Source organism: Cnephaeus nilssonii (assembly GCF_951640355.1).
Source record: "Cnephaeus nilssonii genome assembly, chromosome: 5".
Classification (NCBI taxonomy): Eukaryota; Metazoa; Chordata; class Mammalia; order Chiroptera; family Vespertilionidae; genus Cnephaeus; species Cnephaeus nilssonii.
This window is the reverse complement of record NC_137076.1, coordinates 19,982,609-20,000,426: the sequence shown is the minus strand read 5'-3', so window position 1 is coordinate 20,000,426 and position 17,818 is coordinate 19,982,609. Positions and strand designations below refer to the sequence as shown.

The following is a 17,818-nucleotide window of genomic DNA, read 5'->3' as shown; positions in this document are numbered from 1 at the left end:
CCTTAATTGGAATCGAACCTGGGACCCTTCAGTCCATGGGCTGGCACTCTATCCACTGAGCCAAACTGGCTAGGGCTTTCATATATCACTACTCTTTCTGCCTGGGTCTGATAGAACGCTTGCACTGTGGAGGTTTAATCAGGCCCGTTTTGCAGATATGAAGACTGAGGCTCAGAGGGGTGACTGGCTGTGCCTGAAGCTGGTCACTCACGCAAGGCCTGCCACCACTGACCTGACACACACTTGCCCATTGCCTGGCTCTGGGGGAAGGACCAGGCTCTCCCTTTCCCTGTGTGGCTCCCCTGCCTCCACAGTGGCGGAGGGACACCTCATAAGCCCGGAGGCTTGTGTTATGTGGAAGCTGAGACCTTTACCCCGAGGGACGCTCCAGCCTCATCAGGCTCAGAGTGAAGTCCCCACCTGAGGCATCCTTTCCCCTTCTATCACCTGACCCGGGAACTGAGGGAGCCCCAGACCTATAGACGCTGCCCTCGTGATGGCTGCAGAGCCCTGCTGGGGTTTGCGTTCTTGGTCATGGCTCGTGAAAGTCCAACACCCACTTAACAGCTTCAGTTTGGGCCCAGATTCTGCTGCCCACCTTGGCCTTTCTAAGGACCCACTGCGTGGTTTCATAGGTTAGTGCTCTCAGCCCCGGTGTCAAAGGGACAGGAACCAATTGCCTTTTTGTGTAGCCCGGGTGTCCCATGCCGTGCCTGCCCCTGGAGGCCCGCCCTCTTGGTTCAGGTCTCTGCTCACCCTGACCCCTGGCCCATCACTGACCACTGTCTGACATGTCCTGATCATTTGTTTGATCATCGCCCATCTCTGCACGAGCTGTGAGCCCCTTGACACCAGGGACGATGTCCGCCGTGCTCACTGCTGTATCCCTTTGCCTAGAATAGTGCCCAGCACAGACAAGGTGTTCGATGAACAGATGGTTGCATAAAAAGCCCCAGGGGGTGTAGATTCCCCCCCCGCCAATTTATAACTGAAAAGACCCCCGTGAATCAGAGAGGTAAACGCACTCCTTCCCTGTATCCCTCGTAGAACCCAGATTTGGGGGGCCTTAACGCCACATGTCTTGAAACTTGGAGTGTATAGTACACCACACCCCCATTGGGATTCAGTTCTCAGGCAGTATTTCTGGGCCAGGACGCTTAGATCCTGCATTCCCTGTGAGCTCCCAGGTGATCCGGATGGCGGAGGTCTGGGGACCACACTTGGAGTGGCCAAGTCTTAGAGTTCATGGCTGCAAAGCTCACTTTCTCCCCCGGGTGTTTAATGAGCACCTACTATGTACCAAGCTTTGCTGTCATGGTGACCTCATTGGCTGCAAGGCTGGAGCAAGCGCTTCACCTCTCTGAGTCTCTGCTTCCTTTTCTGTAAGAATGGGCTCACGGGGGTAATATTGCAGGGCTGGTGGATGGTTGCACAAGTGCAGTAACAACAACAATAACAATGACTAGCGTCTCTGAGCCCTTCCTCTTCCACTCACAGCCTCTTTTAATCATTCCCACCGCCTCGGAGGGGGCACGAATGCAATGCCCCCTTCCAGACGTGAAGGGGCACGGCTTACTGGTTCAGGGCACCCCATGTGAAGCCTGGTGTGCAGTCTGGCCCCACCAGCTGTGTGACTCTGGGCAAGGCACTCAAATGGAATTCAGCCTCAGTTTCCTCATCTGTGAAATGGAAAAACAAAAGGCTACTATACCTAAAGGGCTTGCAACAGATTCAGTGGCTTATGTTCTCAAATCCTGGGGGCGGCTGCCACGCCTGCTCTGCGTTGCCTGCCCGTCCCTGCACACAGCAGATCCGCAGTGAGCTGAGCCCCTCTGGGCACCGGGGGCTCTGTGTCCTGTGTGTCCCAGCACTCTGCCTCGTTCATCACGGTCTTGCCCCCTGACCCGCTTGTGGATGAACGTGCCAGCAGGTGAATTCTGCCCCTGTGGAGTGGAGGAGATTGCGGGGGGGGAGGGTGTACCCCACTTCACTGAGGACTCTAGGACCTTAATCCCCAACCAGTGGGAGCGGGGAGGAGGTTTGGAGCCTCCCCAACATTCTACCAGTGCCAGGAAGACTCTCTTTCCCCCACTCTTCTGCTCAGTAGCTCTACCAGGACCCCCACCCCTCAAGCCCTCCCGTACCTGAGACCACTCCCAGGGCAGTTCTGGACGGGATCAGGGGAGGGCCAGGAGTGGAGCATTAGGTCCACTGAGAGGATAACCCACATCGAGATGCAAGGGCCTCAAGCTACCTCCCCTCTGGAGTCACCATATTGCCTGAGCTTCCCCACGATAAAGGTCCCTGGGTTCGTAAGGCATAGTCCCCTATGGATGGGGCTGGAGGAGCATTGCAGAGGGACAGGCTTGGGCTTGGGAGTAGGACAGACCCGGGCTCCTTCCAGCTCTACAACTGAGCTTCAGTTTGCTCTTATGTTAAACAGGCTCTTCCCTCCTGGGGATGCTGTGACCTGGGCCTCTCTGCCTGACCCCCAGGGCTCTGGCCCACACAGCTGAGGCGAGGGGAGGTGCCTCGCCTTGCAGGCAGAACATCTGGCACGTAATAGGTTTACGTTATGTGGTGCACCTGATGCAGAGAAGGAGCATTTTATATGAGTAACCAGCACATAGTAGGCATGCTTTATATAGTAGGTTGAGTACTCAGTAGGCACTTTTTTATGTAAAATGTTTGGCACACAGCAGGCATGCTTTATGTGGAGTACCCTGCATGCAGTAGGTGTGCTTTATCTGGAGCTCCTGGCACTTAGTAGGCATGCATCATGGAGCGTGCCCAGCATACAGTAGACATGCTTTATGTACAACACTTAGCATATGGCAGACAGTATTTGTTAGATGCACAGTAGATGCACTTTATATAGCACACCCGACACATAGTAGGCACACTTTATGTAGTGCACCTGACACACAATAAGCATGCTTTTTAAATTACCTAGTACACAGTAGGCACACTCTGTGGAGAGTAGCTGGCACATAGTAGTTGTGCATTGTATAGAGCACCTGGCACATAGTAGGCACACTTTATGTAGAGTACCTGGCACTGAGTATGAATGTTCTTTGAGGTATCCAGTACACAGTAGGCACACTGTACACACAGTCTTTTGAGCAGAGTGGGTTTGCTTTCCGTGGGGTACTGTACACAGCAGCACAAGTACGAGCTGTCAGCTGGTCCCCTTCACTCCAACTCTTTTGGGGCTCCCGATCCTTCCCTCCTTCCTGTGGAACCCTCCTCTGTCTCCCCCTCAAGACCTCAATCACCATCCCAGATGGAAGACTGATCCCAGAGGGGGCCGGCACAGCCATCATTCAGACCAAGGGCAGGGTTAAACTCACTCAGCGTCTCCCAGTCTGCCCTCCCCTGTCAGGACCCCTCAGACTTACCCTCTCGCCTCCTGGTGCCCTCTCCCCTCTGGCTCCTTCCCGCCCTGAATCCTGAATCCCATGGGACAGTTTCCAGCCAGGCTGTTTGCTGGTTTCTCTTCACAGCAGGCGGGTCTCAGTCCAGGCCCCCGGCTGTTTGGAGGCAGGACTTTAATTCCTGTCAGGCTGTGCGCCCGCCCGGAGGCCAGAGGCTTCTGCTCTGAGTTTCATGATTCTGAGCCGAGAAGCTGTGCACGCCAAGCTCTGGGCCGAGAAGCTAGCTGTGCATGCCAAGCTTGGAGAGAGCAGCCCGGCAGATGTTTGGGACAAGGCTCACCTGGCAACTCAACAGTAAAGTTCAAGCTTTTACCCGCCACACCCTGGTCTCGCGAGGGTAGGGGAGGCAGTACACTTGGGGGCCCAGAGTCAACTTTGCCTACCCACAACCTACCCTTGACCCCCCGCTGGGGGATGCTGAGTCCTGAGGATCCAGTGTTCACCCTGTGTGACCCTGAGCCAGTTCTAGGCCTATGTTGACAACTCTGTAGGCCTCCTCCCCACCCTCTATTTGGGCCAGTGCCAATTGGGGTGGAGAGAAGCAGGTGTTTGGGGATTGGTTGGTTTAGCCCAGCCTCTCCTGGCCTCCCCCAGGTCAGACACCGGGGTCAAAGACTTCCCAGGAGGAGGGGAGAGGAGGTTGTGTGGAACTAGCTGCTTCAGACAGAAGGTGCCAGTCTCGGGGTCAGGGAGCTGAGGGTCCTGGTCCAGGGTGGGGAGAGGTGTTGCTCAAGGCCGGGGTGGCTCCAGGGAGAGCTGGCCTGGGAGTTGGGTGGATAACAGTGGGTAACTTAACTCTCTGTCTCTCCCTCTTTCTGTCTCTCTCTCTCCCTCTCTGGCTCTTCCTCTGTATTTCCCTGGGTCTCCCTTCCCTCCTGAGCCCCCATGCCCTGTCACCTGCCCCTAACTCTTACACCCTGGGCCCTCTCCCTCTGTAAGCGGGTCTCTGCCTCTGAGCTCCCCATTACGGCCCCGTCCTGGGCCTCAGGAGCTCACCCGCTGCCTGCCCTGCAGGATGCTGCAGCTGAGCCTGTCCTGGCTGGGACTGGGGCCCCTGGCAGCCTCCCCGTGGCTGCTCCTGCTGCTGCTGGGAGCCTCCTGGCTCCTGGCCCGCTTCCTGGCCTGGACCTACACCATCTATGACACCTCTCTTCGCCTCCGATGTTTCCCGCAGCCCCCAATGCGGAACTGGTTTTGGGGTCACCTGGGCATGGTGAGTGTGGGCAGCAAAGCGAGTCTTGGGTATTAGGGTAGATGGACTCCCCAAGGGGTTGGCAATGGGGCTTAGGGGTTGGGGTAGGGTCTAGGACAGCAGAGAAGTGAGGGGGGTCAAGGGGAGCCCCTCTTTTCTCACTCATTCCTCCTCTCTGCCATCCCAGGCCTTCCCCACATCCTTACCCTCTCCCTGCTTTGGGTCCATTTCCGTCTGCCTTCCCCACATTAGTGCACCTCTGAGGGGCTCCCAGGGTGGGTTGCACAGAGCTGCCCGCCCCCAGGACTCCCGGTGTCCACAGCGAGCCTTCAGACAACTCAGGGGCACTGTCCAGGGTTTGCTCCCTGTCTGGCTCATTTCCGTGTCTGCTCACCCCCACCCACAGGGGCACAGCTCCCCGTCCCCTCATCTTCCTGGCATACCGTCCTCTTCCCTTCCTCTTCTCTCCTAAGATGTCTCAAGGAGCCTGTTGCACAACCTGGCTAAAGCTGGCCACTCATTTCTCTTTTTGGAAGCCTTCTTCAACTCCTGCCACACCCCAGACTTTGACCTTTGACTTGGTCCTGCTTCTTTTTAATTATACAGTCAATTGTCTAATTACTTATTATCTGGGTCTCCAGCTTGATGGTTATCTGCAGCTCACAGCCCCGGGGCTGGCGTACATCAGGCACTTACCAATGTTTGAGTCCCTAAGTGGCGAATTTGCCATCACCCCCCCTCAGTCAAGGCCAAAGGGATGGATATCCAGCTCCCCCCTCCCCCCGGACCAGCGAGGGATGAGTACAGCTCTCCTATCCTGCCTGGAATGAGAACTGCAGCTTGGGGAAGGACATCCTGTGATTTCGCTGCTCACTGTGGCCACGTTCACCAGAGGACATTCCCAAGCTCAGCATGAAGGTTGCCTGAGATTCTGGGTCTTGGAATGGAAGTTCCCGCCGTTCCAACTCCCCCTCTGCAGCTCAGCCGTGGGCGCTGGCCTTGGTCGCCCTGTCTCCTCCAGCCCCTCTTGCTGTGTGACCTCAGCTGAGTTTGAAGAGAGATAGATAGACAGGACGAACTGTGATAGGTAGGTAGATAATAGGTGATAGATAGACAGACAGAATCCACTATTAGATAGGTACATAGGTAGATGCACAAATTGACAGACTTGATGCACTATGTTAGATAAAAGATAAATAGATAGATAGATGATAGATACATAGATAGATGATAGATAGATAATGATAGATAGATGGTAGATACATAGATAGATGATAGATAGATAGATGATAGATAGATAGATAGATGATAGATAGATGATAGAGAAATGATAGATAGATAAATATAGATGATAGATGATAGATAGATGGTAGATAGATGATAGATAGATGATAGAGAGATGATAGAGAGATGATAGAGAGATGATAGATGATAGATAGATAGATAGGTAGATGATAGATAGGTAGATGATAGATAGGCAGGACGCACTATACACGGAGCCTGGCCGGCAGAAGGGGCTCAAAGGTGGGAAACGCCCTCCTCATTGATGAGCAGAGTTCATATCTGTCCCTGGGAATCTGGTGGGCAGAGAACATGTCCTCTCCCTGTGCTCTGGGTGCACCCTGACGGCTTGGGGAGGCCTCCAGAACCCACCTTCTTGGGGGAAGGAGCCCTGAGGGGGAAGGAGCAGGAGGAGCAGATTATCCCATCCAGGCAAAATCCGGACACACTCTCCATTGCAGAGGCTGCAGGCAGCGGGCTGGGCGGGGCGGGGGGGGGGGGGAGCTGCTGTGGCTCCTTCGGGGTGTGACAACCCTGCCTTGCTTTCAGGTCACCCCCACAGAGCAGGGCATGAAGGACGTAACTCAGCTGCTGGCCACCTACCCCCAGGGATTTATGACCTGGCAGGGCCCCATCCACCCCCTCGTCATTTTGTGCCACCCTGACATGGTCCGGGCTCTCACCAACGCCTCAGGTACCCACACAGAGCTTGTGGTGGTGGGCGCCCTGGCACATCTGGGGCTTCTTGCCCCTCCCTGCCAAGCTTCGGTGCAGCCCCTGCAGGACCTGGCCCTCTTGCCCTCTTTTCTCTTAGCATCTTCCTCTTTTTTTCCAAGTATTCAAACCTGCATCTCACCACCTCCTCCCCCTCATGCCATCTGCTTCTGACCTGGTGTCCCGGGCACCCCTGCGGCCCCTAGAGGCTTCAATCCAAGGTTCTGTCTGGAGCAGGAGCTCCCAATCTTGAGGAGACGAATCAGGACGAGGGATCCCCGACCGGGTGTGGTCCGGAATCGGCCAGAGGCAGGCTGTGCAGCCCAGAAGAGAAGCAGGGTCTCTCCTGGAGGAGCCTGGAAGGCCTCCTGGAGGAGGAGTTGCTGGAACCGGGTCCGGAACAACGAGGAGAAAGTTTTTAAAGCAGAGGGTAGAGGAGAGCAGTAGGCATTGCTAGCATCCCAGGCCCCGCATCCCAGACCTGCCCCTGCTCCGCTCCCTCCAGGCCCAGAGCAATGAGGGCTTGCTATTTCTGTGATGCCCACCTCTGGTGGGTCGGTTCCTTCTACCCCATCCTGCAGCTCATCCAGGAATCGCCCCAAGGAGAGCCCACCCCCGCCCGGGTCTGGTCCTTTGCTTTCTACTCTTCTCACCCCCAGATATTTGAGGCCAAGCCGGGGGAAAAGCAGCATTTGACAGAGAGCTGGGCTCTGACACCAACATTCTGGTGACTCCAGTTCTCACTGACCGCTGAGGTCTCTTGCCGTTCTGAGTGGTGGAAACTCAACCCTGTGTGGTCTAAGCCAAGAAAGGGACTCAATGGACCGTCCAGTCCACGAAGGTTGCCTTCAGGCACAGCTGGATCCAGGTGTCAAAGAATGTCCTCAGGAATCTGCCTTCGTTTTTTAGTTCTGTTTTCCTCTCTGAGCCCTTCACTCGCATGCTGGTAAAGATGAATCCCAGAAGCTCAACCCCCGTGGAAAAGCGAGCTTATTCCCAACAGTTCCAGGAAAGGCTGCAGGATTCACTCTAATCTGCCTGGCGTGGCCCAGTTCCTCACTCAGCCACTGCCACTCTCGTTGCCCCGTCGTGGCAGGCATAGGGTTCTCAGAGTCATTGTTTTGGAGTTCAACGAAGCTCAATAGTTAGGAACGCAGGTCCTGGATTCAGACAGACCCGGGCTCAGGTCTCAGGCATCCCACCTACTGTCTGGGAGACCACGGATAAGTGACGTTGCTGTTCAGAGCCTCGGTTTCCTTATCTAGAAAACGGGGACAGAAGAGAAGCCAGGTGAATGTGGTGCTTGGAATCCAAATGAGAAAAGACCCTGAGTGTTGAGTGTTGAGGGTATGGGGAGGGACCCCAGGAGGAGGATGACCTGCTGGATAAGAGTCTTCTCTTGGCCCCCTTTACAGTGTGAACTGGGTCCTCTTTGTTCCTCTCCAGATTCGGAGCTCAGAGGAAGGTCTGCTGTACGAACAGGGCCTGGCGAGCACCTATGGGGATGTGTGCGGCTGGTGGGTGGGGCCCTGGTATGCGGTCGTTCGAATCTTCCATCCCACCTACATCAAACCTGTGCTCTTTGCTCCAGGTAGACACCCCTCTGACCACAGCTTGGTCTCTGTGCTGCCTCCAGCTGGGCAGGTGACCCGGGTGCAGACGGGAGGGGCCGTGGCGGAGACGCCACTGCCTCTGTCTCACTTGGACCCCCACCTGCCCCACCTCTAGTCATGTCTGTTCACACCGGGGTGACATCTTCTGAATGCCCATCCCTGGTCACATTTATGTTTCCACGTGTGTCCTAGTGATAGCTGATACATGTTTATACCTGGGATCAAATGGAGCTGGCCTCAGTCATGTCTGGGGCTCAGCTTGGCCAGTGCCTCTGAGGCATGTTGGGGACTGTCTGGTGGTGCTTGTCTGAGATGCCATTTGAGATTGTCTGGTTTTGCTGCTGATCATGTCTGGGCCATGCTCTGGATCTGTCTGATGTCTGAGACCCAGGGTCCCTCTAAGAAATGTCTGAGACCTTATGTGAGTCTTGTTAAGGCAGGTCCTAACGTATGCCTGGGTCACACCTGGTTCACATCTGTGACATTAATGGGACCATATTCAAATACTATCTGGGGATGTCTGTGGGACACACTGAAGCCATGACAGATTGTCTTTGATTCCATGTCAGAATATGTTGCATCATGCCAGGGTCTGTCATGCTTGTTTGAGCCATGTCAGGACATGTTAAAACATGTTGGGGCCATGTCAGATGTCCCAGCAGATATCAGAGAGTGCTGGGGAAGATGGGGTGTCTGAGGCCCATGTAAAGGCATTTTGTAGAGTGTTGCGCTGTGTTTGGGTGTGTAGAGCATGTTGGACCATGTAGGAGCCACGTCAAGGCATGCTAAAACATGTTGTGCCATGTTAAGATGCGTCTAAGCATGTAGAAGTGTGTCTTTGGGCTCTGCCTTTGCTCTGCTCTGTGTTGCAGCCTGGTCTGGTGCCCCCTCGCCTCCCCGCTCCTTGTCATTTCCTCTGCCCTTGTCCTATTTCTGCTATGCTGGGTTTGGAGCGGGAATGCAGACCCCTGGCTGGGAGCCCCCTCCCCACGTCAAAAGTCCCTCTCCTCCCCCCCTCCACGGTCCTGATGGTCCTCATTCATGTCAGCTGCCATCGCCCCCAAGGACATGGTCTTCTACAGCTCTCTGAAGCCCTGGCTGGGTGAGTAACTGAGGGTGGAGCAGGTTGGGCACACCCTTGGGGGACCAGGGGAAGTGCTACTTGCCCACTCCCCGTGGCTGCCTCTGCTAGGGGATGGGCTTCTGCTGAGTGCTGGTGACAAGTGGAGCCACCACCGCCGCCTGCTGACCCCCGCCTTCCACTTCAACATCCTGAAGCCCTACATGAAGATCTTCAATGACAGCGCGAATATCATGCATGTGAGCCTCTTGAACTCAGTCAGGGTCTCAGTGGAGCCTCGGGGGTACTGGGGGCTCAGAGGCATCTTGACTGGAATTCTGACTCTTCTGGGTAGATTTTGGGCCATTGCTCTTCCTTCCTGAGCCTCAGTTTCCTCAGCTGTAAAATTGGAATAATTTCGTAGTGTGATGATGATATAATGGAGTCATGTCCCTGACACACAGTAGGTGTTCAGAAGGCTTTAGTTTCCATGTTTCCCCCACAGAAGCCTTGGAGCTCTGAGACATGATGGATGAGAATGATGAATATTGCACACTAGTTATTGTTGAGTAACAAACCACTTCAAAACAATAAGGGTTATTATTGGCCAACAAGCCCGGGAGTCCATTGGAGGGGGTCTTCTGGGTGTGGCTGTGGTTACTCATTACCTATGGTCAGCTGTGGGGCAACTCTGCTGCTCTGAGCTCAGTCCTTTCATGAGATTGGGCCTCGACTGGCTGCATGCTGACCTAGGAAGCTCTCAGCTGGGACAACGAGGCTTGGTTTCATGGGATTCTCTCTCTCTCTCCTTCCTGGGCATCTCAGGCTGTCCACATGGCAGAGGCAGGGTTCCAAGAGATTGAGAGGTGGCTGCAATCCCTCTTGAGATCCTGGATTAGGATCAACACCTCCTCATTCTCACCAGTCTATTGGCCAACGCAAGACAAAAGGCCAGCACAGAACTAAATGGCGGTGCAATAGGTTCCAACTCCTAATGGTAGTTGTTGAAAAACCACATTGTAAAGAGTGTAAACCTTGGACCCGGGTCCCCTGCCTCCCAGCCATGGGCTCTTCATGCCCTAAGAGTAATAGCTTATACTCCCACTCAAGCCTGGTCCTCCCTGGGGATGGGTGCCTGGGGCAGAGGACCAAGAGGCAGGGTCTGGGGGCTCCATCCAGGTGGTTGGGTTGGGGAAGGGCTCAGGGAAGCCTCAGCTCTGTGCCCTTTCTCTGTCCAGGCCAAGTGGAAGCGCCTGGTCTCAGAGGGCAGCACTCGTCTGGACATGTTTGAACACATCAGCCTCATGACCCTGGACAGTCTGCAGAAATGTGTCTTCAGTTTTGACAGCAATTGCCAGGAGTGAGTCTCTTCCCAGAGCCTGGGAGCATGAGCCACGGGCCCAAGGGAGTAGGTGGAGGGGGATACTGACCAGGGCAATCATAAGGGCCTTCCTGGAGGAGGTGGGTCAGGGCTGGACATTGAAGGACAAGGGGAAGGGGAATGAGAAAGAGTGATCCCTTCAGGTAGATAGAACCGTTTGCTAAAGGCCAGGAGTCTGGAATGAGCAGCGTGTGTGAAACAGTGAGAAGTGAAGTGAGAGGGCTTAGCAGGGGTGAGATCTTTGGGCCGTAAATAAGCCAAGAAGTGGAGTATGATCTTTATCCTGAGGCTTCCCGGGAGCCATGGAAGGTGTTTGAGCAGACGCGTGTTGTGACCCAAGCTAAGCTTGGTTGGACATCTCACTCTAGAGAAGACCAATTGGATGGTGTTGACTTGGATGCAAGGAGACTAGGGAGGGGGCTGGGCCCATTGGCCAGTTAGGAGAGGATGAAGTCTGAGCTGTGTGGGGAGTTTAGGGAAGGAGAAGGGCAGATACTGGGGAGGAGAGAGAGGAGAGAAGCATGATGTCTAAGCCGTGGCTCTGGGTGCCTGGGGCATGGAGGCCGCTCAGGGAGAATCATGTTTCTGGGTCACCCCCACCACGTATCTGCAGGGCTGTCTGATCCTGGCTTCTCAGTTTCCTAAGGGGAGGTAGCTCCTGGCTCCTGGTGGGGGGACCACCTCAGGCTTTAAGTGAACCAAATTGTTGCTTCCCTCCCTTCCCTCATCCTGCAGGAGGCCCAGCGAATATATTGCCGCCATCTTGGAGCTCAGTGCCCTTGTGACAAAACGACACCATCAGCTTCTCCTGTACATCGACTTCCTGTACTACCTCACTCCCGATGGACAGCGCTTCCGCCGGGCCTGCCGCCTGGTGCACGACTTCACAGACGCCGTCATCCGGGAGCGGCGCCGCACCCTCCCTGATCAGGGTGTGGAGGACTTCCTGAAGGCCAAGGCCAAGACCAAGACTTTGGACTTCATTGATGTGCTCCTGCTGACCAAGGTGGGCTTCTTGGGCATCTGAATTGAAAAGGAAGAATGGACCTCGATTTCAAATGTCAAATTGAAGAGCTGGGATTTGATGCAGAGGGCACTGGGGAGCCCTGGAGGGTGCTTGAGGAAGGGAGGGATAGTCAGGGATAAGTTTTAGAGATGACTGTGTGCAGTGCAGTTGTAGGGGATTGCTAAGTTTGAAACTGTGAAGGGCCTGAGGTTTTATTCTACTTCCAATAAGTTAGTCTAGTGCATATACATATATACTAGAGGCCCAGTGCATGAAATTCGTGCACGGGGTGTGTGTCCCTCAGCCCAGCCTGCACCCTCTCCAATCTGGGAACGCTCAAGGGATGTCCGACTGCCCGTTTAGGCCCCATCCTAGTAGGATGGGGCCTAAACGGGCAGTCGGACATCCCTCTCACAATCCAGGACTGCTGGCTCCCAACTGCTCGTCTGCCTGCCTTCCTGATTGCCCCTAACCGCTTCTGCCTGCCAGCCTGATCACCCCCTAACCACTCCCCTGCCAGCCTGTTTGCCCCTAACTGCTCTCCCCTGCAGGCCTGGTCACCCCTAACTGCCCTCCCCTGCAGGCCTGGTTCCCCCCAACTGGTCTCCCCTGCAGGCCTGGGTGCCCCCCAACTACCCTTCTCTGCAGGCCCGGTCACCCCCAACTTCCCTCCTCTGCTGGCCTGGTCACCCCTAACTGCCCTCCCCTGCAGGCTTGATCGCCCCCAACTGCCCTCCCTTGCAAGCCTGGTCCCTCCCAACTGCCCTCCCCTGCTGGCCTGATTGCCCACAACTGTCCTCCCCTGCTGGCCATCTTGTGGTGGCCATCTTGTGTCCACATGGGGACAACCATCTTGTGTGTTGGAGTGATGGTCAATTTGCATATTACTCTTTTATTAGATAGGATACCAGAACTGTGGATCAGAGCAGCCCATTATTACTCATAGCCGTAATAGTAGCCAGATTAGAACTATAGGCCTGGTTCCCTGCTCCCACATTCTTCTGAGGGCTACATGATATGTTTACCATGCTTGCATCACAGGAGAGGTACCTGCACATTTTGAATCTTATAACTTACATGGGACAGCTGGCACATCTGCCCTTTCTTCAGTAGATGGTGGGAGGAAGAGAGAGAGGGGAGGAGGAGGAGGAGGAGGAAGAGGAGGAGGAAGAGGAGATTGTTATGGTTTGGAGCATAAACAAATCCTTTGAGAAGGCAAAGACTATAGGTTCTATAGATTTATAACCCATTCTTCATGTCCAGGGAAGGTAGAGCCTCTGGAATGACCATCCTAGAATGCGAGCCACTGGCTCTGGAGCAACGGTCACTTTCTAATTTCCAAGGCAATTCAATCATCTGTAACCCAGGTTGCCAGTAACTTTTTTAAAACCAGAAAGCCCTCGCCACCAGGAGGCAACGAGGCCAGGAGGAGGCCTGTGGGCCGAGGCCTCTTGGTGCTGGTGAGAAAGGGAGGTCTAGGAGTGCAGTGTGGGCTTCGGTTTCTGAATGGACGATGGAACTTCAGAGATTGCCGCAGGGGCCGTCAGAGCCGGAGTGATTTGGGGAGTCTTGCTCTCTCTCCAGGATGAAGATGGGAAGGAATTATCAGATGAGGACATCCGAGCTGAGGCTGACACCTTCATGTTTGAGGGTGAGGGTCCCAGTGTGGGAGTACAGAGGAGGCAGGGGTCTGTATACCCCAGGGACTTGGCAGGGGGCCCTGGACCACCTCATCCCTCCCACTCCTCCCCGTCCTCCCCGAGGGCCTTAGCATAAGGGCACGGCCCACCTTCTGGTGCCTGAGACCCAAGCCCGTCTGACTGCCTCCCAGGCCATGACACCACAGCCAGCGGCCTCTCCTGGGTCCTGTACAACCTCGCAAGGCACCCAGAATACCAGGAGCGCTGCCGGCAGGAGGTGCAACAACTCCTGGGCGACCGTGAGCCTCAAGAGATTGAATGGTGAGTGCGGGTCCTCCTGGCCTCTTCCTGAGCCCCTCTCATGGGCTCTGGCCCCAAAGTGGGGAAGAGGGAAGACCTTTTTGTTGATTCTGTCACTGTGTCCTCCCATTTAGTGGGAATGGAAGCAGAGTCCAGAGGCAGGGTCTGGTACCCAGCTTGGATAGCAGGGAAAAAGTTACAGGCTTTTGGGACAGAAAGATCTGGGCTGCTGAGAAAATTAGTGATCATGTGTGAGGGCATAGTCAGTGAGTCAGCTTCTCCTGCACTCCCTTCCTGTCCTCTCTGATATCACTTTTTTTTCCTTTCAAATATCTTCACAACCTGAATATTTACTTATCTCTTGCCTCCTAATTCCTTCCATATTGTTCAGTCCAGGATTCATAGGGGACACCTAGGCATAAAGCCACTCAACTCTTGTCCAGTTACACCTGAATCTTCCCCCATCCAGTCCCTATTCAACAAACACTGCCACACTGCCCTCCCATCTTCAGCTCGGTGCATTCTGGGAGTTCCCAGCCTGGTCGGGGAACAGTCCCAGCTCAGGGGCAGGAGTTGACAGGAAGATGGGCAAGGCTGAGGGCGGAAAGAGTGTGTCTGCTGTGACCCTGAATGCTGATCAGTCGATGTTTGCATGTATCTACTGACCTGGCCCCGTTAGGTAAAAAGAGATAGCCCGACCCCAACCGGTTTGGCTCAGTGGATAGAGCGTCGGCCTGTGGACTGAAGGGTCCCAGGTTCGATTCCGGTCAAGGGCATGTACCTTGGTTGCAGGCACATCCCCAGTAGGAGGTGTGCAGGAGGCAGCTGATCCATGTTTCTCTCTCATCGATGTTTCTAGCTCTCTATCCCTCTCCCTTCCTCTCTGTAAAAAATCAATAAAATATATTAAAAAAAGAAGAAGAAGAAGAAGAAGAGACAGCCCGGGGCCCAGTGAGGGAGTCATTGAGAATGGCAGAGGGAGAGGGAGGGTGAAGAGGGAAGGAAGGCGAGAGAAAGGAGAAGGGAGGAGGAAGGAAGAGAGGGAGGGAGGCAAGAAGAGAGAGAGAGATGTGGAAGGCTTTGAAAGCAATATTAACGGCTTCCATTTTAACCCAAGGACAACGAGGACCCGCTGGAAGTGTTTGGGCAGGAGGGCAGGGCAGATCTGGGTACCAGAGAGATCTTTCTAGGGCTAGTGTGGGAGACATACTGGATAGGACCAGCTGTCGCCGGGGGCCCAGGGAGGAGGTTCCGAGCCTTCGCCAGGCCAGGGGCTGGAGGTGGTCTGAGGCTGGACAGGCATTTTGGAGGTGATGTTCTCCACTCCAAGCCTTGGCTCAGCACAGCAGTCCTGTGAGGTGAAGAAAAATGTTCATGCTTTTTCAACCGAGACTCCAAACACAATTATGCACCTGGTTAAAGAGAAACGAGTACAAAAGAGTTTGTAATAAAAATACACTTCCGCCCTCGTCGGTTTTGCTCAGTGGACAGAGTGTCAGCCCGAGGACTGAAGGGTCCCGGGTTCCATTCTGGTCAAGGGCACACGCCTGGGTTGCAGGCTTGATCCCCAGTAGGGGGTGTGCAGGAGGCAGCCAATCAATGATTCTCTCTCATCGTGTTTCTAGCTCTTCCTTTCCCTTCCTCTTTGAAATCAATAAAAATATATTTAAAAAATAAATAAACATTCTTCTTAATCCTCACCCTAGGAGTAATTTCCACTAATAATTTCCTGTGTGTCCTTTCAGGGGTAGTTTTGTAGTTTTCCAATTATGAACCAGTTAACTATATCAGCTATTAGAAATTTAATTCATCACACAAAAAGAAGGGGATTAAAGAAAAAGAATTTAGCTCTTCCAGTGGATTCTCTTGTTTTCTAATTATGAAATCACCATCTGCCAGAAATGGCACATTTACGCCCACATTCACTTATATTCCTCCCCTTTTATCCCTTGCCTAACTGCATTAGCTACTATCTCTAGTACCGTGATAAGTAAAATATTGGATGTGTGTGTTTTTTCTTTCTTACTCATTTGCCCTTTTGATTTTGCTCTCTTGCCATAAAGAATATTTTTTTAATGCAAATTTGTAAACCTTTATTATGGTTGGCATTCTCATGTTGTGTTGCTCAGAAAAGCTTCTAGAATTTTCCCTAGTACTTTTGTGACACTGATTTTCTTTTCTTTTAATTTTAAACCACTTTATGGAAGTGTGGTCGACATACAAAAAGCTGTACACATCTAATGTACACAACCTATTGAGTCTGGAGATATTCGATCCCTCTGGAATTTATTTTGTTACCCAGAGAGACGATCTCATGGAGCTGGGAAGGGGGGTGTGTGTGCCTGGTTTTGCTGTGAGTGGATAACTGTGTGGGTTCCTTAGGGACGACCTGGCCCAGCTGCCCTTCCTGACCATGTGCATCAAGGAGAGCCTGCGCTTGCACCCCCCGGTCACCGTCATCTCCCGCTGCTGCACCCAGGACATCACGCTCCCCGACGGCAGGGTCATCCCCAAAGGTGCTGGCCGTGACAGGAGGAGGACCCATCCGGCAGAAAGAGGGGCCCCTCAGCAGGGGGCCTCCTCCTGACCGGCCCCTCCTCTCCCACAGGTGTTACCTGCCTTATCAGTATTTTTGGGACCCATCACAACCCATCCGTCTGGCCAGACCCTGAGGTGCTGTGTCCCCCTTCCCTCATCCTTGTCCACTCCCTTTGGGGGACCTGGAGGGGGGGGTAAGCAGGGTTCTGATCTGGCAAATCAGACATCACTTCCCCCCTTTCCCCATCACACACCCGGCTGCCTCTCCAAGGCGGGCTGTCGGGGGACCCCACCCAGCAGCCCTGTCTTGGTCTCGCCCTCAGGTCTATAACCCTTTCCGCTTCGAACCAGAAAAGATCCAGGAGCGGTCACCTCTGGCTTTCATTCCCTTCTCTGCGGGGCCCAGGTGAGGGTGATGGGGCAGGGACCTGGGGCTGAGGTCCCAGAGGACAGTGAGGGCGGGAAGGGGGGATTGAAGAAGGACAGAGCCTGCCTCTCCTTCCCTTCCCTCCCCCGAGGTTAGGGGTTTGGGTGGGTTCCATGTGCTCAGAGCCGCTTCCGCCTGCGTGCGGCTCCGAGTTTGGGGCTGGAGCCAGGGGATCTGCCAGCCTGCATGGGTTCCCAGGCACGGTATCCCCTTCCCATCCTGGGCACGGTATCCCCTTCCCATCCCGGTATCCCCTTCCCATCCCGTGCACAGTAGCCCCGCCCCACCCCGGGCACAGTAGCCCCGCCCCACCCCGGGCACAGTAGCCCCGCCCCATCCCGGGCACAGTAGCCCCGCCCCATCCCGGGCACAGTAGCCCCGCCCCATCCCGGGCACAGCAGCCCCGCCCCATCCCGGGCACAGCAGCCCCTCCCCATCCCGGGCACAGCAGCCCCGCCCCACCCCGGGCACAGCAGCCCCGCCCCATCCCGGGCACAGTAGCCCCGCCCCATCCCGGGCACAGTAGCCCCGCCCCATCCCGGGCACAGCAGCCCCTCCCCATCCCGGGCACAGGGCATGGATGGGGGTCTTGGGCCACGGCCCGGACACCATCTGAGCCCTCTCCCTCCCCCCTCGCCCACAGGAACTGCATCGGGCAGACGTTCGCCATGTCCGAAATGAAGGTGGTCCTGGCGCTCACGCTGCTGCGCTTCCGCGTCCTGTGCGATGAGGCCGAGCCGCGCAGGAAGCCCGAGCTCATCCTGCGCGCCGAGGGCGGCCTTTGGCTGCGGGTGGAGCCGTTGAGCGCGGGCCCACAGTGACCCTGCGCCACCCCGGCTGGGTCCACCCTTAACTCCACACACCTCCTTTGCAGGTTCCCGGCAATAAAATGCTGTCTCCTCTGCCCCAGCCTCTCCGAGAGCCACTAGGAGGCTTTTGAGGCCTGTGGGGACCCAGGGGCTGGGCATACCTTGGGGAGGGGGAGAGGGAGGGGGGGAAAGTGACCCTGAGCCCTAGATCCTGACTGCCTCTGCCTAGGGCTCCACGCTGATAGCGGATGGAGAGTTCTCCCAGAGACCACTTATGGATTTTATCCTGTGGGGAGGTGGGAGCCATGGGAGGTGTTTGAGCAGGAGGGGGCCCAGGGTTAAAGACAGGCTTGAGCGGCACAGTTGAGGTTCTAAATCACGGAGAATCCATAGAGGCAGATTCATTCCTACGAGTCCCGGATG

General features: G+C 55.0%; 1 protein-coding gene across 1 annotated transcript in view; it reads left to right on the top strand.

Moving 5' to 3' along the window:
- Positions 1 to 17,470, top strand: part of LOC307099276 (cytochrome P450 4F2-like) — a 49,202-nt gene extending 31,732 nt beyond the window's left edge. The window contains exons 1-12 of the mRNA XM_079770621.1: positions 4,288 to 4,647; positions 6,457 to 6,601; positions 9,283 to 9,336; positions 9,427 to 9,554; positions 10,533 to 10,654; positions 11,411 to 11,681; positions 13,266 to 13,332; positions 13,513 to 13,642; positions 16,004 to 16,137; positions 16,230 to 16,294; positions 16,483 to 16,565; positions 17,230 to 17,470. Coding sequence (XP_079626747.1) covers positions 4,450 to 4,647; positions 6,457 to 6,601; positions 9,283 to 9,336; positions 9,427 to 9,554; positions 10,533 to 10,654; positions 11,411 to 11,681; positions 13,266 to 13,332; positions 13,513 to 13,642; positions 16,004 to 16,137; positions 16,230 to 16,294; positions 16,483 to 16,565; positions 17,230 to 17,407 — 1,575 coding nt within the window. The 5' untranslated portion in view covers positions 4,288 to 4,449 and the 3' untranslated portion in view covers positions 17,408 to 17,470. Of the gene's footprint in view, positions 4,648 to 6,456; positions 6,602 to 9,282; positions 9,337 to 9,426; positions 9,555 to 10,532; positions 10,655 to 11,410; positions 11,682 to 13,265; positions 13,333 to 13,512; positions 13,643 to 16,003; positions 16,138 to 16,229; positions 16,295 to 16,482; positions 16,566 to 17,229 lie in introns of the transcript that reaches the window.
- Positions 17,471 to 17,818: the final 348 nt, after the last annotated feature.